The sequence below is a fragment of the Peromyscus leucopus genome, chromosome 11 (genome assembly GCF_004664715.2).
Source record: "Peromyscus leucopus breed LL Stock chromosome 11, UCI_PerLeu_2.1, whole genome shotgun sequence".
Lineage (NCBI taxonomy): Eukaryota > Metazoa > Chordata > Mammalia > Rodentia > Cricetidae > Peromyscus > Peromyscus leucopus.
In genome coordinates this window covers 56228051-56252846 of record NC_051072.1, presented here as the reverse complement: position 1 = coordinate 56252846, position 24796 = coordinate 56228051, and the positions used below count along the sequence as shown (strand labels likewise).

The window sequence follows — 24796 nt, the reverse complement described above, 5'->3', positions numbered from 1 at the left end:
TAATTAGAGAGTAAAGAAATCACATATAAGGATATTTTACTGTCACCTACACTCATATATAAATTATCCAAACGAAGATCCCCCAATAATTCTTTGAAAATATAAACTAAGAGATAATCAAGACTACTATAACTACAAACACATAAGCATATGCACTAGACTCTAAGACATATGTCAGTTACAATTATAAAATGAACCTGATGGCAAATCATCTTTTAAAATATTTGTTTATACCCAGAGATGAATGCTATTTTCAACTTTATACCGACAAGTTTCTTTTTGCAGTGGGCAGTGGTTAAGGCAGAAACTCATCACCTGGTCATGGTGCCGAGAGTGACCGTTGGGTGTTCAGCTCTAAATGGGACCTCTTTTCACCACCCTCCACTAAGTGTCGGTTAACATTAAAAAAGGGGAACAGAAAACAATCTAGAAACAGAAGATGGGGAGGAGTACTGTGAAATGTCTTCTGGACACGGCTTGGCTACTGCCTCATGAATTCCACAGCAGCTATGGTTATCTGCACAACATTGAGCTTGTCAACATTCCAGGATGGATCAGGGAAGAGACATATGAGGCAACCCTCTTATCTAAGGAGTGAATGGCTGCTAGGGGAGGATGAGCCATTTTCTCAGGGATGCAGCCACTGGGAAGCTGTCCATGCTCCAGGGACTAGTACTATACCCATGCACATGCAAACACCCCTTATTAAATTGTGTAGGTCATTGGGGGGAACAAGCAACTCTGAAAGCGGGAAGGAAAGTACTATGAAGAAGGGCTGCAGAGCACCTGGGGGCAGGGCTAAGAGAAGGGGGATGAAGGTGAACTTGATCAAACACATTGTCAAGAATTAAAAAAATGATTAAATAAATGAGCATGACCATATGGACTTAACCTAAATGCATATCATGTCCTCAAATGAATAAATGTCTTGGTTTTGCTGTTGTTGTTGTTGTTGTTGTTGTTTTGAGACAGGGTTTCTCTGAGATATTGTTTTGTTTTGTTTTGGATGAATAAATGTCTACAGACTCAATACTCACTGCATTTCAATTGTACCTTTTAGGCAATCCTAACTTATTTTTGTGTCAAATGATGACTAAATTCTGTTAATTATTATTTTTGCAGTTTGGTCTACTTTAGACTTAAAATTCCTTCACAACAGACCAAGGAAAAGACTAAGCAGAGATGTGGAAGATCAGTCAAGTTCTAATTCTGATTTCTACAGATGTATAAAAGCTCCCTAACCTGGGTATGACTACTGGTAGGCTGCCCAAGTTCCTGTGGATGACCTTACAGCCATGCTAGGGGAGACTGCATGAACTGAACTCAGTGGGGTGGAAAGAAGGGAGGGAGGGAGGGAGGGAGGAGGGAGGGAGGGAGGGAGGGAGGGAGGGAGGAAGGGAAGCAGGCAGGCAGAAGGTGTGAAGGAGGAATTTGGGGTTGATATGACTAAGATATATTGTATACATGTATGAAAATTTCTAAGAATAAAAAAAAATATTAGGTTTCTTTTTTTTAAAAAAAAAATCCTAACATTTCTATTCTTCACATTTTTTCCTCTGAAAAAATGGGTAATGGTGTCTGTTCTATTACTCATGAGACAACAAAAACCCAAAATTTATAAAAACACAGGATACATATAAACCTGGCTACTCTTTAATGAGTAGACTTCCACATACCCCATTATCACTTAGTCTTTAAAAGAACTAAGGATACTGCATACAATCTTGCATTCAGACTCTGGAACTAACATTCATAAATAAATCATTACAAAATATCTCCTCCGAAAGAAAATTAAAAAAAAAACAAAACATGGCATTTAATTTGATATTACTGAATTTCAGTAAATTAAATGCAAAGGGTGACCTTTGTTGGCCTCTGTGTGAAATATTTTACCTCTATAAACTCGTCTAGAACTTGTGCAGGACAGTTAGGTGTGACTCATACGTAAAGCATCAATTAGCACTATTTAGGGTGCTAGATGTCTATACCACTTTTCCAGATACAGTAGTGCATCACTCATTAAAGGTTTTCAACTTGCTTGCCCAAAGAATGCATATCTGATGCCATCATTTTCCATAGGTTGGTAAAATGATGCTAAGAAAGTGACTTTAGAGAGCAAATTCATTCTCAACTGGCCAGCTAATTATTTGTGTATGCATGCGCACATGCTGAAGATTGAACCCACCAAATCAGGACTTCACTGAACTACATTCCCAGCCTAAATATTATTAATACTGCTAAACTCCAAATTTGCAAGTATAGGAGATTTAATCCGATCTATAAGCTATTTATCAACCTTGTTCAATCTCTAAGTCTAGTTACCAGATAGCAATATGTTTCTGAAACTTATCTCATTATGATAATCCACTCCAAAAGCTTATGAATTCATCCCATATCTTTGGCTAGTGTTCTAATTTTACATGAATCTATTGTTGAAAAGTAGTTAACTGATATATTATACATTTTGAATCTGTAGTGCCATCTGGGAGGAATTTAAATGATTTCAATTATGTGTGCATATTATGCCAAAGCACAAGATACTACTTTTTTCCTAATCTTATATTTAAAGGCAGAGCTAGCTAATTTGCTGTATGAAAAAGGTTCCTTTATATAGCACAGTAACATTATGTGTCTTAACAATTATAAAGCCAGTACTGAATCTCAGGCACAGCCACAGAAGATAGAGGATATATTACTCATTTCTTGACTAAAGACAGGGTCACATGAGGATAACCAAGTCCAGCTTACTTAGAAATCACATCTTAACATTTCCCTTTTACCTAAGAGATGAAAACTGTCACTCAGAGAGACAAAGTCACTTGCTTAAGTGACTAGTACTGGTGGCTGAGCCAGAAGAACCTAAGTACAATCCCTATGTTCTTGAAATGGTCAAGAACATTCTGAACTTTTAGAGACCAAAATGACAACAAAACCATTACATTACAGATGAAAGCATCCTATCTAAAACACTTGGAACTGGAATTGCTTCAGATTTAAAACATTTTTTCATGTACATAATGAGGTACCTTGTGAGTGAAATTCATTTATATACACTTTATTTTATACAAGATTTTTTATCTGCCTGAATGTTGACTATGAGTCACTACATGTGGTCAGATGCATAATCTTCCATTTGTGGCATCATAGTGATACTTGAAAAAAAGTTTCAGTTTTTGAAGCATTTCATATTCCAAAATTCTTCAACAAGGATGTTCATTCTAAATTCATATTTTCCCATAAAGCTAATTCCTTCTTGAATCAAATTAGGTTTGGGATACATCCTATAAATTATTCCCATAATAAAACTGGTGGAAGAAAGCATGGTTTTAAATATAGACAAATTAACACTGCTAAGGTAATGACTGATACTATTGTATGTTTCTACTGTTTCTGAAGCACATGTTCACAAACTTTAACACTTATTTCCATAATACATCAATCAGAAAAGCAAGCATATATTATATTAGATGCATTATGGGGGATACTTTTTTCAAATACAGAGTTTTTTTAAAGATCAATTTATTTGTTATTTATACAGTGTTCTGCCTGCATGTATGCCTGCACGTCAGAAGAGGGCACCAGATCTCATTACAGATGGCTGTGAGCTACCATGTGGTTGCTGGGAATTGAACTCAGAACTCCTGGAAGAGTATCCAGTGCTCTTAACCTGTGAGCCATCTCTCCAGTCCAAGGATACTTCTTTAATAAGTATTTTAAGCAATAGCTGACTTCTTAAAATTAAAATTACATTTTTGGTATGTAAAAAGTTAGGTTCAGATTAATTCTGAGGCTTTATTCTTATATAAATATAAATACAATAGAAAACAAAGTTTACCAACAATTTCATGACTGTTCTCAAATTTACTGCATAGCTCACTGTTTACATAATTTTTAGTAAGAGAACAAAATTCCCCAAATATGTTTATTGTAGTATTCAAGTGTGTATGTTCAAGTGGATATGGAAGACTACAGTACGGACCACTTTCACCAACTTAGATCAATAGATATGCACAAAATGCTTAAATGACTGTGGGTCACAAAAACTATTAAATAAGCAATCAGGCTGTGGATAAAGCTCACTGGTAACAAGCTTGCTTAGCATGTAAAGATCCTAGGTTTGATTCTTAGCACTGCAAAAACAAAAGCCAACAAGGAAACACACACATGCACACACAGGGGTTGGGGGGAATAGGAGGGGAAAATTGATTAATTTCTTTTACTAAACCGAGTCAGCAAAAGAAAGGTCCTTTCTATTATAGTTCCCATTCCTACATGTGTATCCTTTGAGTGATCTAGGGTGTGTAGGATAGTTAGGTAGTAGGTTCTAGAAGTTTGTAAGGTTTACTAAAGGGTATTGTGGACAAGGGTGTATCGCAGTGTTAGGCATGCCTGTCTAGCATATGTGACCTACTGGGTCCTACCTCCCCACCACTGCAAAGTCAACCAACCAACCAGACCACCACCTTCAACACTCTTTCCCTAGAGCAGTGCTTCTCAACCCTGCTAATGCTGTGACCCTCTTACATAGTCCTTATGTTGTGATGACCCCCCAACCTTCAAATTATTTTTGTTGTTACTTCATAACTGTCATTTTGCTACTGTTATGAATCGTAATGCAAATACTGTGTTTTCTGATGGTCTCAGGCTACTCCTGTGAAAAGGCCATTTGACCCAAGGGGTCACGATCCAGACGTTGAGTACCCCTGCCCTAGTACTGTATTTGTTTCCCTTTTTTACAGTACATAGGCTTAGTCATAAAGTAAGTATTTCAATGGTATGGTCATATAGGAAAAAATTTTATTTGTTTACAAATATCAGTGTATAAGCTTGAATCCTTCAATTCACTTCCTGATACCCTCTGATTTAATAGATATGAATTTTCTTCCTATTATGAAGTATCCATCAAATCTTTATTTGTATAGTAATACCAATTAAATAAAAGGGGAACCCAGACATTTTTACTATAGCTTTTATTATTATTGTATGAAGGCTCATTTGTAAAAGAATCAATTTAAGACCTCACGCAACCAAATTAATTCTTTGTACAGGATGCTCATTGATAAATCAAATACAATGCCATTATCTTCCAAAAGGTGACCTAATATTCATTTGTAGATAATAAAGCACTTATACATTTTTAAATAAACAGAAACTATAAACAAAGAGAAAGGCATGAATTGCTAGTTATAGACATTTCTTCAGAGATTTAACATCTGCCTCACAACATCCCTGTGAGGTAGGGAGGTGGATTCATGACAACAATGTCACATGCGCCAAGATCACATGTAGAAAAGTTGCTCTATGTTATTTTTTATCTATAGTTAAGTTTCAAAACAAATAACATCCATGAATCAGTTCTATTTAGAAGTCCAAGAAAACCAGGTTGTTGTTTTTTTCCTTCCTCCATCAAAGGCTTTTCAGTCTTCTGAAAATTGGTGAAGCAAGTATCATGGCATTCTCCAAAGTTCTAACCATGAAGTATCTGCCAAAGTCCCTCTCTTCTTTCTCCAGATGGCGACAGCTTAGTTGTCCTCTCCACACAGATTTCAAGCAGGTGTCTTCTTTAAAAGAACTACTTTCTTTTCATTCTTCAACGTAAAAACTGCACAACTGGGTCTTTTGAAACTGCCATGCTTCTTCCAGAAGCTTCTCTCAGTCAGGATCATTTGTATCTTTCAATTAGAATCACTGCAGATGCTCTTCTTCCAAGGAATAATGACTTCACTAAGTTAAAAAATAACCAAGGCCAGAGAAGTTCTCCAGCAAGAAAAATTGGCTGTCTTCACGGTAGGGAAAAAAAAAAATCCATCTTGGAAAACTGATTTTTTTTTTTAACTTGAAAAAAACAAAAAACAAAAAAACAAAAAACCACCACTATCCAGTAAGTATAGGATGAAAGGGAATAAAGAGTCCAACTTTTCCATAAAAAGAAAAAAATATTCAAGTAGAATTTTTTTTTTGAAAAAAAGTGGTAGTTGGAGAAAAGGATAGGAATCTATTTAGATACGTGATATTTTGTATTTATTTCTCACTGCCTAATAAATCTTTCTCCTGCAAAACTCTAATATGCTCCTCTGTCTAGTATGAGTTCAGGGCCTGATTCCTAGCAGGTCCTGTACGTGATAAGGCTCCTAAAATCCCATTAAAGATCCTTCTCTTTCTTTGTCATGGAACCTAAGACTTTGTGGCCACATATAATCATGATAAAACAGTTAATACCTCTTGAAAGAGGTATGACTACCAGCTGGGTGGTGGTGGTGAACACCTGTAATTCCAGCCCTTGGGAAGCTAAGACAAGAAGAAAGTTCAAGGTCAGTCTGAGCTACATTGCCAGACCCCATCTCACAAAACAAAGCCAAGCCAAGCCAAGCCAAGCCAAGCCAAGCCAAGCAAAGGGTATATACAGCAGCAGTGTGCTTGGACTTAGACAACACACATGATCTGTTTCATTACATAAGTTAGCAAATTAATATTATTTATTCTCTGTATTGGACAGGGGAGTACTGTATTTTATGAGAAAGTCCTTACGTGGTTTCTTTAATAGTAATTTAGCTTACAAATAAGCATATCCTAAAAAAAATTAGCTACAAAATATTATTAAACCACAGGATCAAACAAGTTTTCTAAAAACACATTTTCTAACAAGCACTGCCATTAACCCCACATTTATAGACACCAAAGTTATTACCTTGGATTAAGAAAGCATTTTGCAGAACTATTTAAGGTTGCAGTTTAAGAGTGTCATGGACTACTTTTATTGTTGAAAATTTAAACAAACCCCTTTGGTGTCTCAGGTAGATGGGAGTAAAAGTTTTTTTTAACATTAATTTCTTCAGGACTTCCTATTCCACTAAGCACGCAAAGCTTTTAAAATGTCCTATGAGATAACCATAGCATTGCTGCATTGCTTGAAGATAAATGCACAAGTTTACCAAACTCTTTAAAATGCCTGTGCTCCAAAACACAAATCCTCCAAAGCAAACTGGGTGGAACACTGTCAAAAAAAAGTACTGATCATAGACGTGATCATTTAAAACCACCAGCTGACGGTGCAATAAGAAAAAAGCCATTTGTAGAGCAATAATTATACTAGAAATCAATGATCTGGAATGAATAACTTCAATATGCAAAACAATACACCTTAAAAATTAGGTAGCAAGTGAACTCTATTCATATTCTCTCTATATAATGACTACTTCCTATACGATGAAGAGAGAAAAAAGACAGGAAATCTCCACATTTGAATACAGTTAAAGTATGCCCAGTGTTATGTTCTTTAAAAATATTAGTATTTTTATAAGAATTTTTTCTATCACGTTCCTTTTTTCCTTTGGAATAATGGATATTGCTGACTTTGCTAATGCATAAAATAGTAAAACCACCACATTATGGGGGCATAAGAGAAGAAATCACTAACAGGAATTAGTGTGATGGGAAATGCTAACAATCTAGGAACACGGGACTTGTCAGTCCTGATAAACAGTAGCTACAAAGACTGCACAGTTGATAATTGGTAAAAGATTCTAATGGAAAAGATCCCACTGTTCTTAGTACTTCATACTGTACTAGGTAGGGCATTTAGCCAGGAAACTGAAACACAAGGTACCTAGACAGAAAGTAATACACTAAAGCTGTACCAATTGGCAGAAAACTTAATTTTATCCATGAAAAATCCTAAGGAATCCACTTTAAAACTACTAAGATTGATACTTTAATTTTAATAAATCCTTATCAGAATCCCAAACAGTTTCTCTGTAGGAATGTAGAGGAAATTTCTATAGAATAAACTTTGCTTAGAAATTTTAAGGACTCAAGCCAGGCAGTGGTGGCGCACGCCTTTAATCCCAGAATTTGGGAGGTAGAGGCAGGTGGATCTCTATGAGATCGAGGCCCATCTGGTCTATAGAGCGAGTTCCAGGACAGGCACCAAAGCTACACAGAGAAACCCTGCCTTAAAAAAACAAAAATGAAAAAGAAAAAGAAAAAGAAAAAAGAAGAAATTTTAGGGACTTAAGAGTCAACCTTTAAAGAGAAGAAAAAGGCTATACAAATCCTACCTCCCAATTTTAAAGATTAATCCAGAGCTAAAATACTAAAGGCAATGTAGTACTGGTAAAAGGGGAGAACTTATCAACGGGCCAGAACTGAGGGCCCAGAAATAAATTTCCATTTTTATGATCTTTGTTCAGAATGCCAAGATATTTTCAATCGAAAAGGAATGGCCTTAAAAAAAAAATAGTACTGAGAAAAGTAGATAATCACATAAAAGAAAAAAAGCAAGTCTCTACCGCATATCATATGCAAAAAAAATGGATCAGGGATTAAAACTGAAAAGCTGAAAACTCAGGAGAAAATAAGTGTTGCAAATCTTTTGACCTCAGACGAGTCAGTGATTTCTTAACATATGACATCAAAAACACAAGCAACTAAAGAAAAAATATAAGTAAATCAAAAATTAAAAAAATGTTAAAACTTTTTAAAAAAATATTCATTTATTATGTATACAGTGTTCTGCCTGCAAGTGTCCCTGCACACCAGAAGAGGGCACCAAATCTCATTATAGATGGTTGTGAGTCACCATGTGCTGCTGGGAATTGAACCAGGGTCCTCTGAAAGAGCAGCCAGTGCTCTTAACCAACAAGCCATCTCTCCAGTCCCTGTTAAAACTTTTGAACTGCAAAGCACTTCCAAAAAAAAAAAGAGAGAGAGACAACCTACTGAATTAGAGAAACCATTTGCAAATCATTTACATGATAAAAGTTTAATATCTAGAATATATAAAGGACTCCCACAAATCAAAAATAAAGAGACAAATCTCAACTGAAACTGGGTAAAGGATCTGAGTAGCAGCTCTCTGAAGATATACAAGTGGTCTATAGGCATATCAAAAGATGCCATTAGGGAAACTAAAATCACAATCAAATACAGATTCATCCAGGAGGATGGTGCTCACAATCAAGATGAGGGAAAAGGATGCTGCTCAGTGCAGAACGCTGACCTAACACACTTGGGGCTCTGGGTTCAAAGCCAGCTGCAGGAGGGTTGAGGGAGACCAACAATTAAAAGTTCTGGTGCTATGTAAAAAAAACAACCCGTATACTCTAGTGAAAGAAGTGCAAATTGGTGCAGCTGCTTGCCACAACAGTCTGGCGATTCCTCTAAAGCATTATCACTGAATGAACGTAGGACCCAGTGCATACTATATGAGTTCTTATACATGGAATGTACAGAATAGAGAAGCCCACACAAGCAGAATAGATTCACGATTGTTTAGTGTTGGAGATGAAGGAGAATATGTATATGTAGGCAAAGGAGGAAATTCCTGATGGGTACAGGTTTGTTTTTATCTTGGACAAGGGGCAGGCATGGTGAAAATTCATTAATAGTTAAGGTTGTAGAATTATGTGAATATATTAAAACTACTGAATTGTACATTTTAATATGTGAATAGTAAATAGTATATTAAGTATTGTTTAGCATGTGAATTATTTCTCTAAAAAGCTGCCATTAAAAATAGTCAAGGGAGCCCGGCAATGTTGGCACATGCCTTTAATCCCAGCACTTGGGAGGCAGAGGCAAGCGGATCTCTTGAGTCTGAGGCCAGCCTGGTCTATGGAGTGAGTTCCAGGACAGAGAAACCCTGTCTCAAAAAACCAAAATACATGAATAAACAAAAAAACAAACAAATAGTAAGGGGAATATTAACAGCCTTTTGTTAGAATTATGATATCAAGATGATTATTCTTCAAATATGTAACTTTGCTAGTTCTACTAAATATATGTTTATTTATGTTAATGAACAACTTGAATCACTTTGATGTACCTTGTTCTATTATCTCAGTTAACAGCAGAAACAGAAAATTTATTTGTTAAAAAATAAACTATTCATTATTTATTGTTTATCTAAAATAAGTAGAAATATATGAGAGATAGCTAGACATTTTCAAGTCAATGAGGCCTAGATTGGAAGAAGAGAATTCCTGAATAGGGAGTTAAACATGCAGAGGCTAACATGTAAGTTTAACAATAATAAAAATCAGGAGGGTGAGTGTTTGAAAAGTGACACTCTCTTATAGTTTATACAGAGAGAACTCCCTTGGCCAGGTGAGCCTCTAATGACCCAAATTTCTGGAGAGCTCTCTGATGCAATCCAGCCATTTAGCAGATAAGGTTAAGAACACTCTGGTTCTCTTTCTACTTTTGTAAAATGAAGTGATTTCTTTCTTTCTTTTAAAGATTTATTTATTTATTTATTTACATGTGAGTGTTCTGTTCTCCTGTACATCTTCATGACAGAAGAGGGTATCAGATCCCACTGTAAATGGTTGTGAGCCACCATGTGGTTGCTGGGAATTGAACTCAGGACCTCTGGAAGAGTCAGTGCTCTTAACCACTGAGCCATCTCTCCAGCCCATGAAGTGATTTCTGAACTACATAATGGTCAAAGTTTCTTCTATCTCCAAAGTCTTACTATTTTTAAACTTCAATTTAGTAAAAGTCATAAAAATTAACATATTGGTCAACAAGCTAAATTGTTAATGGCAAACTGACATAAACGAACACAGTGTATAGTTGTTTCAATAGTTTTCATATCCACACTTCCAGACTTCACAGCAAGGCAGTCATTTTACTTTCATGTGAAGTGTGAGTCTAGTGTCTGAAACAAGCATTTGCCTGACTTTACAGGTTAGTTTCAAAGGTCTGGAAGAAGTCAGCTGTCACTAGATAACACCGCTCTGGCTTCACTTCTAACAACTTCAGTAATTTACACACTCCATTTAACCTCATCACTCTTTACGATCATCCATACCACAAATTTCACTATGTATGTGGCTTGTCTGCCTCTCTCTACATTTGTTATATTTTGGTCTCAACCCTTAATACTCTTTAAAAGTAAAATCAATTAGAAATAAAAGCATTTTCCTTATGTACCAGAGCAGATCTGTCTAAATCATAAACCTCTCTCCAATGGGATCCACACAATGGTTTTTAAAAGTCCTCCAAGGGAAGAGATCATAGTCTACACCAATCTCATCCATGGCCAGGTACCACATAGCTAATTCCAGCTAGACAGCTGTAGAAAGAAGCTGACAGCCACTGGAGATGAATGACTTCATACCCTCCTTCATTAACAGGAACAGCTGGAAAGGGAAGACAAGGGACTAACCCATACTGGAAGTAGCTTAGAAATGTCTGGGTCTCACAGAATCATTTCTTCTTATAAATAACCTATACTGAGTGATAATGCCTCACAAAAGGCTTTAGCAATTTTTAACATTTCCACAAAATCTTGGATGACTTCAGAAAAAAATGCAAAGTAGTTTTGCAAAAATTTAAGACAGAAAATCATGTATATCTATTCAGAAAACTACTTAACAATCTTGGTCGATAAACTATATTCTTTGTTCATTTTATTTTAAAAGACATAAATTGCTTCTCAGTTTACAGAGAATGCAGATCAGTATTTAAGCAGCAAATTAGCAAGATGGCACTTGTTATAAAATGCCACCCTTTCACAATTATGGTAAAGTAAATTCTGTATCCCTAAATTGCTGAGTTATGATCGTAACTTTTCTTAGCTTTCATATTAATTCTGAAAAATCTAGTATAATTTTTGAGGTTTGACAATGCAAAGTCACAACTATAGCAGTTAAGGGAACTGTACAATGTAAAAATTTTGCCTATAATTTTATCAGTAATAAAAATCAATTCTTATTAAGTTAAATTCCAGCTTTATAGATTTATCTAAACAAAAATTACCTACAGCTATTACTTTTACTTTAGCTCCTAACTACAACCTTCTAAGTTCTGTTTACTCCTTAAAAAGGAAGGAGATGTATGCTTAGATGTACACAACACATGGTAAGTTAGACCCTTTTGAGACAAGGTCCCACTATGGTCCCAAACTTATCAAGGTCCTGGCTGGCCTGGAACTCATGGAGCTCTACTTGCCCCTGTCTCTCGAGGGCTGAAGGCGTATGCCAGCGTGCCAGGCAGTGCTTAGGTTTCATAACACTAGTCACTCTTTTCTGTTGTAACATTGGCAAATAAGTACAAACTGTATCTAATTTATAAAAAGTACATTCTGGTATACTTTAGCTCACTTAAATATAAATAATTTTTTAAAAACTGGTTAAAATGTTACCTAAAATACAGAAATTGCAGAAAAATCTCCAGATATAATTTCAATTCTAGCCCCTTTCTGAAACTTAGATAATAGATATAAATGGAGTGGATCAACCCAGGTTTTTACTATTATACTGTTTTATAGCAAAAAGCAATATACTAGAAAGTATTTCTGCATACACCTTTTAATGAGTTGTTGCAAACACACAAGAAGTGGCAGGGAAATCTCTGACAGAACAGAAGATACATGCAGTACCCTCAAAATGCATAAAGTCCAGCAGCACCATAAGAATGTATTATCCAAACGTTAGAAGACTCCAAATATAATCAGTGCTTCAAAGAGCCTATTTTCCATTACAGTAGCCAAACTTATCAAAAATTGTCAGTACAAAAATAGCTTCACAAACTGCTGATATAAGTTCTGAACTCTCAAAAACATTATAGCAGTTATTTACCAATATAATACTGCATCTCTGAGAATCAAAGTTATAATTAACAAAATAAAAAATTTTAATTTTCAGTAGTATATTTCAGTATCACATTCCAACAGCACTACAATAATATAAAACTTACTACTTCTGAGAGAATTTAGGTTGTCTTAAATCTTATTTAAAAAATCGAAACACTTATTGTAAGAGAGAACACATTCTAGAATTCCAAACAAATGACACCAGGAAGCAAACCATTGCCTTGAAGGAGAGAGGGAAACTTTTGTACACGCGTCCACACAAGTTCGTCTATTAGGATCTAAATGCATTTTAGTTACCAGCTAGTTTAAGACTACGGTCTCAAATTACACCCTCAAAAGTCACTTCAGTTTGTCAATGAGTTTTTGTTCAATCCCAAAAGGATATTATCATGTAAGTTAAAAATAATTATAAAGAAAAAAGCAATTTAGAAAAGATGTAATAACATATCCTCAAAGAAATTAGTAAACATTCACCCTCACGTTTTCCATCTCCTAAGCTTTTGAAAGCATTTAAAGTAGACCAAAGAGTGTTCACTCTTCAAAACATATTCGATTAGACTATTTTTGCATAGTTTATGAAAGGGACACAAAACAGTCCTATAGCACTTGACTAAAGAGTACATAAGAGCTCATATGCTTACATTTTAATTCAGCAGTACAGTTTTTAAAATTCAAAGAAAGTAGTAGATGATTCAAGGTAAGGCATGATGCCACTGAATTAGGGAAAATAAAACTGTCACAGCTTAGTTATATTTCCTTAAAAGTTCAAGATAATTTTAAGAAACTATTTGTGGATGAAATTATGGATCTAGGATTTGCTTTTAAAATAATACAACACAGGCTGAAAAGTTGGCTCAGTGCTTAAAAGCACTTGTTGCTCTTATAGGTTGCTCAAGGTTCAGATACCAGCACCCACATAGTAGCTCACAACCATCTGTAACTCTAGTTCTAGGGGATCTGACACCCTTTTCTGGCTTCTTTGGGCACCAGGCATGGGCATGCCTGCATGCAAAACACCCATACACATAAAATTTTTAAAAAATTATTATGTATGCATTATGATATGTATACCTATATACATACTAGGGCAGGGTCTGAAGAACTGAGCTGTCAAATCAAAGTGATTACTAATGAGCAACTGGACCTAGGACACATGAACTAAATTTTAGGATTTAGTTTTCTCATAAGCCAAAGGCATATGCTTTCAAACTATGATGCTTCACATTGTAAGTCAGCATGCACATATGTATGCGTAACACTGAAACACTACAGTCAGCTTTACTGATGTCTGCTACTTATCTTCTTTTTCAGAAGCCATGAAAAACCTATTAAGTTGATTTGAAACTACCATCGTTTGGGAAATCTTGAATAATACCATCTCTGAGGTCTTCTATCGTTTTGACAATCAGGAATTCTTGCAGTAACTGTAAATAATCTACCTCCCATGATAATCTTTATTTCAATCAAGGAAGTAGATGAATCCTGAATCATGTATCATTGAATTAAAAGGAATACTTTTATAAAATCCTATAGCTGGGAATTCTTAAAATAATAAGAAAAACTGTATGATTATAAAATGCCTTCAACATAATTGTAAGGTTAAACTGATCTCCTAAGTTTTCCATTTAGAACACTGTCAAATCCTCCATGACAAGTCATGGGTCACAGAAGTATCTTCAAGGTAAAAGTGGTTCCTAACAGACACTCAAGAACACAGGAAAAGAGTCAGCAGATGGGGACCAATTCTAGGAAAGTAACATCAATATTAAGGATTATGAAAACAATAAACATTTAGAAAATTTTAAATGTATAAACTAGAAGGAGCTTTTACAAATGTTAAATTTAAAAATTCTTATTTCCAAATGCCACAGTATTCAGTACAGATGGCTCAATTTAGGTGTTAAATTAATTTTATAATTACAATCAGTGCAGTTCAGTCTTTTAAATGGAAAGGTTAAATATTACTTGATAGAAAGGAAGTTTTTCCTTTCCTTAATGCAGTTAAAATATTTTAGAATCCTATCCTACAATATCATTCTTTATAATTAAATAATGTAATTTTTGTAATGCTATCAAAGAATTGCAGTCTTGTTAAAAGACTGGTCACTAAATCCACATGAATGTGTGGTAGTCAGATTGAGGGAATGAGGGTTTCCTGAGTTCAGCTCTCTGTACAGCTAGAGAACAAAAGCACTTGCACTACAGTAACCCAAATCATGAACAACTTACTTCAAAATGTTTTACTATCATATGTAGAGTTGGTATTAGAGCATCCTTACATTCAAAATATCCCATTTAGTCTTAAAAATCACGCCTGATTTCCTTCCTCCTCAGCCTGATAAAATTACTCAGTGCTTGTCTAATATGTTTAATCCTATGCACCTATTACTTGATACAGTTAAATGAAAATTAAAATTCACTTAGGACAGTTTAAAATATGTCACTTTGAACTCCCCCCCTTCCCCCAGACAGGGTTTCTCTGTGTAGCTTTGAAGCCTGTCCTGGAACTCACTCTGTTGCCCAGGCTGGCCTTGAACTCAGAGATCCGCCTGCCTCTGCCTCCTGAGTGCTGGGACTAAAGGCGTGCGCCACCACTGCCCAGCTTTCACTTTGCAACTTTTAATCTGTCAAAAAATTTAATTTTCTAAAACTTGGTCCCTCCAAAACAATGTGCAGTAAAATAAAACTATTTTCTTAATTTTACATAAACTACTATTCAGATAAGAGTAAAAATTAATGTTAAGGCAGATTACAGACAGGCTTTGTTAAAAAAAAAATAATTTCAATAGTACCATTTCACATTCCTCTTTACAGTCTAATAATAACACAGTGTGGCCAATAATTAATGCAACTAGCTTATAATACATTTAGAACACACTGTATCTTTTAGACTACAGAATTCTTTTAAAAATTCAGAAGCAATTTAAGCTTTTCTTCTGTTGGTACACAAAACAGTCTGCCATTACTTTTCACAGGCTCCAGCCTGGTATCTACTGTCATCTGTGAACGCTGGTACGACACCTCTAGGACTACAGAAAAGCTTCACTTTAAAGTGGGAATCCGATTACTTCTAGTTACAATGTATAATTCTTATGTTACACACATGAAAACAGAAAACTAGGTAACAAAAGGGGTCTTCAAAAAATAGAAGAGATTTTCCCAGCACTCAGGAGGCAGAGGCAGGCGGATCTTTGTGAGTTCAAGGCCAGTCTGGTCTACAGAACAAGTTCCAGGACAGCCAGGGCTGTTACACAGAGAAACCCTGTCTTGAAACAAACAAACCCCCAAAAGGGGATTTATGTTTTGTTCCATTGAAAAAGTTTCTTGTATAATTAACTCACTATCCCTTTTTCCACACAGATAATGAAAATATTCATTCAGTCAATTTGAGCAACCAAAAACAACAAATTAATTAAAGAAGTCTGACCTGGGCTTTCCACTCAAGAGTTTCTGAACCAAATAAGCCTCCATATTTGCACATCCTACTGAATCATGATTGCTGAGAGTTGAACGGGTACCTATGTGAGAACGGCAGCGCATTCTGATATTTGCACATCCTACTGAATCATGATTGCTGAGTTGAACGGGTACCTATGTGAGAACGGCAGCGCATTCTGAGCTGGCTCAGTCCTTGGCTCCGAGTTCTGTGTCACATCCGGTGTCCGTTCATCATCCGTGCCATTTATGCTTTCTGGGGTTAAAGGAGACTGAAGGTCTCCTCCTGCGGACTCCTATAAACAAAAGAAGAGAGAAAGGAGAGTAAGAGATTGCTTTAAAGTGTTACACTTTTGTTCAAGCACACAATGTCATCTAAATGAAGTCCTTGTGATGAAATCAGATAGCAACTAAAATTTGAATTAGATTAAAAAAAGATAATTATTTTTTCATGAAAGCAACTCATAAGAAAATTAACTAAAATACAATATAATTTAAAATTATAAAGATAACAATTTAGAAATGTAATTTTAAAAAACGTGAAAATATTTGGGTTAATAAAAGTAATCAAGTGAAATTAATGGTATTCATAAAATTACTCTAGAATGAAAAATTGGCAGCTGGGCAGGATGGTGTTTGTCTACAATCCCAGCACTCAAGAGGATGAGGCAGGAGGATAGTATACTTGAGGCCATCCTGAGCATCCCAGTGAGACACTGTCTCAGAAAAACAAAACATCACCACCTCTGGAGTAAGGCAATGTGGGAGGCATTGGTAGCTCCATCCTTCCTCACCAGACTCTGTACTAATTCAAATAATGCCTGAAACGAAATTTCTTTAGTTTCATCCTTTTTAGCTAAACTAAAACAGGCCCTTTATTATTTAACAAACATTCACGAAAGACTCATTCCACCTCGTTCTTTCATACTTCAATAAAAACTGTCAATACCTCTCTCTTCTGTGCAGAAGTCTGAGAGGAAAATCTGGGGAGAAATTTGGTGATTGTCATACACACAGAAGATGGAGTTGAGGTTCCAGGCAAGCACCCATCATCCTCTGGTGTCAATTATTCCCCACACTGTCACCATTCGGGCCACCATCTCTGGAACCCCAGCTTCTGGCAACTGTAACAGTCCTTACACAGGGCACAGTTCTGCCCGGCATATAAGCAAGGCCATGGGTTTCCTCTGCTCCTGTCTGACAGAGGTCACCTTTCCTTTAAGACACTGCTTCGCTGACTGCTGAAACTCAGACTTCTCATGGAGGGTTTTCACAGAGTTCTAAATATAAAGTCTAGCAGACTAACAAACTTTTCATTATGTTAAAAGCATTTTACAATTTTATATCAATATTTAGGATTAGCAAAGCAGTAAGCATTTAGAAACAATCCTGCCCTCCAGCCCCCGCAAAAAAAAAAAATAAAAATAAAAATCAATCAATCAATCAATCCTGGGGAAAAAGAGGAATAGAAAGGAAAGAAAAGGAAAAAGAATATCTGAGTCTGAAAAACCCATCTATTTTTTTTAAAGATTTATTCTCTAGTTCATATGTAGGTATGTGTTTGTGTGAGTGTATGCACGTACCCACAGAGGCCAGAAGAGTGCAGAGCATTGGATCCCCTGGAGCTGAAGTTACTTGGGGTTGTAAGCTCCCTGATATAGGTGCTGGAAACTGAACTCTGGTCCTTTGTAAAAACAAGTATTCTTACTGCTGAGCCATCTTTCCAACCCCTAAGTAATATTGTAACTGATTGAACGGGTCAATCTTCACTCTGTTTATATACTTTGTACCCGGTAACTGCATTAAACGCCTAACAGGAGCCAGTTGTATTTACCTTCAAGATTGTTTATGCCAACTGTATTTACATAATTAATAACTGGATTAAATATTATGTAAATTAATAATTTAAAAGGCTAAAACTAGAGTAGTTATTTTAATTAAAATCAAATTAAATGCTCTAAAATGTCTGAAAAGTAAATGGCTATAAAGTAAAATAAAATTCACAGGTGAATTAAGCACACATAATTCACTATGTATTTTTACATACTATCGTACCAGATATCAGAGAAAAGATATAAAAAATAGAATATTCTGATATCTTTGCAAGTGCCAAGCTTTAGCTCTATTTAACAACCTTGAATTCATCTCCCTCTGCCTCCTGACTTCAGACGCAATGTGACCAGCAGCCTCACCTTCTCTGACGCAGTGAACATATATCCCTTTGAATTGCAAAGCCCAAATAAACACACCCATAAAAACAAAAACAAAGCAAAGCAAAAAACCAACCTCAAAACTCAAGAAAATGTGTAGAGGGCAAAAAGGTCCTGTGTACACAGATAAGCACTGGAGAAGCCAGGAAAATTAAACACACACCTGATCTCCCCTGCGCTCTCCAAAGGGAGAAGCTATTTGGCTGTTCTCCCAGAATGTTGGGGGGAAATGTAGTTTACAACCTGGAAATCCTTTGCTACCTGCTGAGCCAGTCTCTGCCCATCTCACTCAGAACATTATGTTTGTTAATCCCAGACCCTTTCCCCCTAAATCTTGAGCATTGCTTCTAGGCCTTAAAACTTTTCCTTGTGAGAGAGATGTCATCTATACTTTACAAGAGCCTAAATGACTTCTGTGTCATCTTAAGGCCAGGCCAGCCGTGACACCCACAGACACTGTGCTTACTCAGTCACTCGCCCTAGACCCTTCCTTATCTTGGAGCACTGTTTCTGAGTCAAAGAGAACCCATTTCAGGGAAGAAGCCATACATGTACTTTGTAAAGAGCTCCATGGTAAACATATCTTGAGCTTGGCTGAACTCAAGGGGATGAGTTGTTATCTGGAAACTTTATCCAAAATTGCACTGTGCTTAAATTTGGCAAAAATATACAAGCTATATCTGAATATATCAGACTCCAAGACATCTCGGCCCCGCACCGGTTACCTACATCAGGGTGGACCGAGTTTCGGTCTTCCCTCGGCAGGCTCTTTCCCTGCCTGCTTTACAACCTGCAGAGATCTCCCACAATAACTAACTGTTAGTATAGTCAGTCTGTTAGAATCAAAACATAGAAAAGAAAGGTAGGATTCAAGTCAACAACATATTCAAAGGTTTTAGATTAAAATATTGGAGAATTAAAATTATTGAATGTAAACATAAAAATTTTAAGTAAGAATCCTTTAAAACGTTTTCCTCACATCCCACTCCCCCGCCCCCAATAATGGAGATTGAATCTATGGCCTCCTGCACATTAAGCAGACACTATATCACTGAGCTATAGCTCAACCCTGTTTTTTACTTACTGTTATGATAAGACAGGATCTTATTTATTTAAGTTGCTGGAATGGCTCTAAATTCAGCATGTAGCCCAGGCATACTTTACAATCCTCCTGTCTCAACCTCCAGAGTACTTGGGATGACAGACCTGTTCAATCCTTAGCTCTCTTTTTTGATTAATAGACCAACTATTGGTTTTGATTCCAAGAGACAAAAAGAGCCTGTAGCCTACAGTCCCAATCTGTTCCACTCCCTTCCTACTGCTCTCGACTTCACCTAGACGGCTTATAGTCTAGACAGACTTGACTAACAGTTACAGTGCTACATTGACAGGCTCATGCTAACTTTAACACTCTCCATACTCGGCCAGGAGTATGCACTGCCTTAGTTCAAGAGTAACTCCTGTCTAAATGCAAGACTCCTTTTATTTCATGGTTTGAAGGAAATGGAATGACTTGTCTATAGCATTCCTTACGTAAGACCAATCACATCAGTATCTCCTGAAAAGAAAGCAGAAATACAAATATCTGGGCTCCATCTTAGACTTATTAAATAAGAAACTATAGTGTGCTTTAATAAGTTTCCAAAAGAATTCTGACGCATGTTGTGCTGGTTGTTTTTTGCCAACTTAACACAAACTAGTCATCTGAGAAGAGGGGATCTCAATTAAGGAATTACCTCTATCAGACTGGCCTGAAGACAAGCCTGTGAGGCATTTTCTTGATGAATAATTGATGTGGGAGGGTCCAACCCAATGTGGGCAGTGCCAACTCTAAGCAGGTGGTCCTGTGTTATGTAAGAAAGCAAGTTGAGGGGGCTGGAGAGATGGCTCAGTGGTTAAGAGCACTGGCTGCTCTTCCAGAGGTCCTGAGTTCAATTCCCAGCAACCACATGGTGGCTCATAACCATCTATAATGTGATCTGATCCCTCTTCTGTCATGTAGGTGTACATGCAACTTACATAAAAATACATGAATAAAGAAAGCAAGTTGAGCCGGGCAGTGGTGGCGCACGCCTTTAATCCTAGCACTCGGGAGGCAGAGCCAGGCGGATCTCTGTGAGTTCGAGGCCAGCCTGGGCTACCAAGTGAGCTCCAGGAAAGGCGCAAAGCTACGCAGAGAAACCCTGTCTCGAAAAAAAAAAAAAAAAAAAAAAAAAAAAAAAAAAAAAAAAAAAGAAAGCAAGTTGAGCAGGTCATGAGGAGCAGGCCAATAAGCAGAGTTCCTCCATGGCCTCTGCTTCAGCTCCTGCCTCCGGGTTCTTCCCTGTCTGAGTTCCTGCCTTGGCTTCCCTCAACAGACTGTGACCTGGCATATGTAAACCAAATGAACCCTCTCCTCCTCAAGTTGCTGTTGGTCATGGTTTTACCAAAGCAATAGAAACCCAAAGCCATATGGCATCTATGTTTTCCTAACAAGTATTATGTGCCACGCACTATTTAAAGACTTTATAATTATTATTCTCACCATTATAACCACACTCACTCAACAACAACAGGTGCCTATATTTCCTAAGGATTTACTATATATAAGCATTTTCTAATCCTTATTGAAGTCTCACAATAACCCTGAGAATATGTTGGTCTTATTCCCATTTTTTATGTCCAACTTCCACCTCCCAGTTATTCACCTAATTCATAAAGCTAATAAAGGTTAGTGCCAAAATTCAAGCCCAGCTCTAGAGCACACATTGCTCACTAACCATGAGTTGCCATTACCCTTACCACACTCACCTCTCTCAATAAAGTGATATAATACTTATGCTAAGATGTATAAACACTCGAGTTAAACAACTTCTCTAGTCACAGAAAAAAATTTAAGTTTGTCTGGCTTGAAAATGCTCATGGTTTTGTGTTTTACTTTAAGTTATTGTTTGTTGTGTATTTGTTGAGGTAGAGGGGAAGGGAGGTTCAGAGGAGAGGGGGACAGAGAAACAGAGGGAGGGGATAAGGAAGAGAAGGGGCACATGAGTGTTACAGCAGGAGGCGTTAGGGTCAAGAGCTGGGTCTCTCCTTCCAGCATGTGGCTCTGGGGATCAGTTTTAGGTTACAGGCTTGCACAGCAAGTGATTTTATATGCTGAGCCATCGTGTGCCCCATCTCATTTGTTTGTAGTGCTGGGCATCCAACCTAGAGTCTGGTGTGCAGGCTGACTCTATCACTGAGCTATATCCCCATCCCACACTTCAAATCTTAACTGAAGTAGTGTACCTCCTCAAGTAAAAAGAAGGATGTTGGCCGGGCGGTGGTGGCGCACGCCTTTAATCCCAGCACTTGGGAGGCAGAGCCAGGAGGATCTCTGTGAGTTCGAGGCCAGCCTGGGCTACCAAGTGAGTTCCAGGAAAGGCGCAAAGCTACACAGAGAAACCCTGTTTCGAAAAAACCAAAAAAAAAAAAAAAAAAAAAAAAAAAAAAAGAAGGATGTTGATTATCTATTATCACCAGTTATTCAATTTAAATATTCCCATTCAAACAAAAGAGAAACATTAAGTTGTCACAAATGTAGGGAAGAGGAGGAAGGAGAAAATGTTTTTTCTTCTTTTCTCTCTGGCTCCTACACAGTAAGTTAACAGACTTGAAATATTTGAAAGGACAAATTAAGGCCTGTTTTTCAAGCACTGATCAAATTACGATATTATTCATTCTTTTTATATCATGGCATTTTTTCAAATATGAACATCTTTTCTATATTCATTTGACCAAAGCAAAAGCTTAAAGACTTTCCTTCCACCAGAGATAAGAAATTAGCTTATAACTTGTAACAGTTTACAATCAATTAAACACAATACTAAGTTATAACTGGAGAAACAGTAACTAAAGACAATGGCATGTATCATCCACTACAACTTTATTGATATTTTGTGTATTTACTTACTGAATGTGCTTTGTGTTGCATCTTTTGGTAACAAGAAAATCATTCACCTAAAGAATCAGAACTCCCAATACATACTGGCTTTTATGACTAAAGGAATCACTGGAGCAGCAAAGCATTTGAAAAAGAGATTCAATGCAGTTTCACAAAGATCACTCAAATTATCCCAGGTTGCTGCAAGTATGGAAGAATGGACTTTGGTTTCAATCCACAATAAACGTTGTCTGTGAGCAAAGACATTTAGTAGAACTCTCCTAATTAAAATATAAATGAGTTCTTTATACTTAGTGAGGCTTACCAAATAGTTAGATATAAGTAGATTTCTAAGACCGGGAAGAACCACATGCCTTAAATTTTATAATGCTTTATATTTTGTAATGTTTGATTTTTTTAAAATTATTATTATTATTGTGGGGGCATATATAAACTATAGCAGACATGTGGGGTACAGAAGACATGGATGTTGGGGGGATGCACAAACTATGGCAGGCATGTGGGTAGAGGACATGGATGTTGGGGGATCCACAAGCTACAGCAGGCATGTGGGTAGAGGACATGGATGTTGGGGGGATCCACATGCTACAGCAGGCATGTGGGTAGAGGACATGGATGCTGGTTCTCTCTTGCCACCTTGTCCACCTTGTGAGTTCTAGGGAGAGCACTCAGGTTGTCAAGATTGTACATAAGCAACTCTACTCTCAGAATCATCCAATATTTTGTAATGTTTGACTAGGTAAACTACTTCTCTCCTTTAGAACTAGTCAATACTTAGAGAAACTAGGAGCCTAGTGATGTCAAACTAGCCATGCTGGTACCACACAAAACATTTTCTTATCTGGCCTAGTACTGAAGAAACCTATTCCATTGTCTTAATCACTCCAGAGCCAGATTAAAGCCAGTAGAAACTGAGAGCCAATGAAATTGCTCAAACTAGCCAATCCTAAACTATTTTTATTGTTTCTCCACTTTTCCCATGAAATCCTAAGCGAAGTGCGGCACAGATTTCCTTGGCTCTTTCTGTCTCTTATCTACTCCCTCTGGCTTTCCCACGTAGATCTGCAGGGTGTGTCACACCTAGCTTCTAGACCACGAGCGAGCACATTTCTGTTTGTTTTTCTGAGACTCTCCTTTCTGTCTTACCACTGCAGGTGTAAAAGAACATTGACAAAAACACAGGTCGATCATTTTGTACTTTTGCTCTTCTGCTGTTAGGTATTGTGGTGGTTTGAAAGAAATTGGACCCGGTGGCACTATTAGGAGCTGTGGCCTTGTTGGAGAAGTGTGTCACCGTGGGGGCAGGCTCTGAGGCGTCTTTGGCTCAGGCTTCCCTCAGTGTGACTGTCAGTCCACTTCCTGTTGTCTGTAAGATGCAGCACTCTCAGCTCCTGCATCATGTCTGCCTGCACTCTGCCATGGACTGAACCTCGGAAACTGAAAGTGAACTCTTCAATGAAATGTTTTACTTTTGAAGAGTTGCTGTGGTCATGGTGTCTTTTCAGTACAATAAAAACTTCAACTAAGACCAGAAGATAAAGGTTATCTGAGTTAATATTGATTTTTAAAACTATTCTTGTAAACACTGATGTATTTCTCGGTCAGCAGAGACTAATTAAGAGTGCACTTCTCTATCTACTCTGGTAATTAATTTTGCCATTATTCTTCCAAATTTTACTCTGGCATAAGGATACGATGGTCTGAAGTGAGCAGGGCTCACACATGAGAGCAGGTCCAGCATACCCACCTGTGAAGGTGTACTGGTTAGTTCCATCTTCTCTTGCGACTTCTCCTTTGCGAGTCGAGCAGCTTCTTTAAATTCCTGAAACTTTTCTGCAAACTGAACACACAGAGACTATATGCATTAGCCAACGAGCAGTATGCCACTGGGCCTGCGCCTCCTTGGTTTTCCTTCATTTTCTGAACTGACTCTTACACAAGCAGCGCGGCCTCCTAACAAGCACAGCTTGTATTATGAAAATGAGGAAAAAAGAGCCTAAACCCCAGACACTGAACATAAGCGCTGCGATAAATCTTATTCAAAATATCACCATATCAAGAGGTTAGAATTTGATAAGCTGGCTTATCTGTATTCTTCTCTGGTTATTAAGAAACAATTTACTAAGACTCACATGAGTGGTAAAGTCAGCAGACAGGCGTATACTATACTTTTTTTTTAATTGCTAAGAAAATGCAACCATTTATGTATCTATTTGTACATCAAAATACTAAGAAAATGCTTAACTAATAATAAAATATAAATGCCCATATTATGTAAGTCATACAGACACATTACATATCATTATATTATCACTAACAACTAAAAAACTCATTAGCAAAGATTTCTAAATAGCCAATTCAGTAACAGAAAGCAATAACATAAAGTTAAAAAAGAAAAGAATAACATAAAAGGTCATTCAGATGAAAAAATTATTCATGAAATACTAATTCTTAGAAACACCACTGTCAGACACAGTACCTATTTGTTTGGGATATGGAAGCTATTTTATCACTATATTCAGATATAGTAAGTATATTTTAACTTGAAGAGGAAAAAAAATTCTTATAACATAAAGCCATTCCCAGACACCCTCTCCCAAAACAAACAAGTAAGAGGCTGTAAGCTGAGACTGT

At 36.8% G+C, this 24796-nt stretch overlaps 1 protein-coding gene across 2 annotated transcripts in view; it reads right to left on the bottom strand.

The window, feature by feature from the left end:
• Homer1 (homer scaffold protein 1) overlaps positions 1-24796 on the bottom strand; it is a 113346-nt gene that overhangs the window by 35745 nt on the left and 52805 nt on the right. For both annotated transcript variants that reach the window (XM_028892802.2, XM_028892803.2), the window contains exons 4-5: positions 23910-24002; positions 16187-16326 (exon numbers count right to left, since the gene is read on the bottom strand). In XM_028892802.2, coding sequence (XP_028748635.1) covers positions 16187-16326; positions 23910-24002 — 233 coding nt within the window. The remainder of the gene's footprint in view (positions 1-16186; positions 16327-23909; positions 24003-24796) is intronic.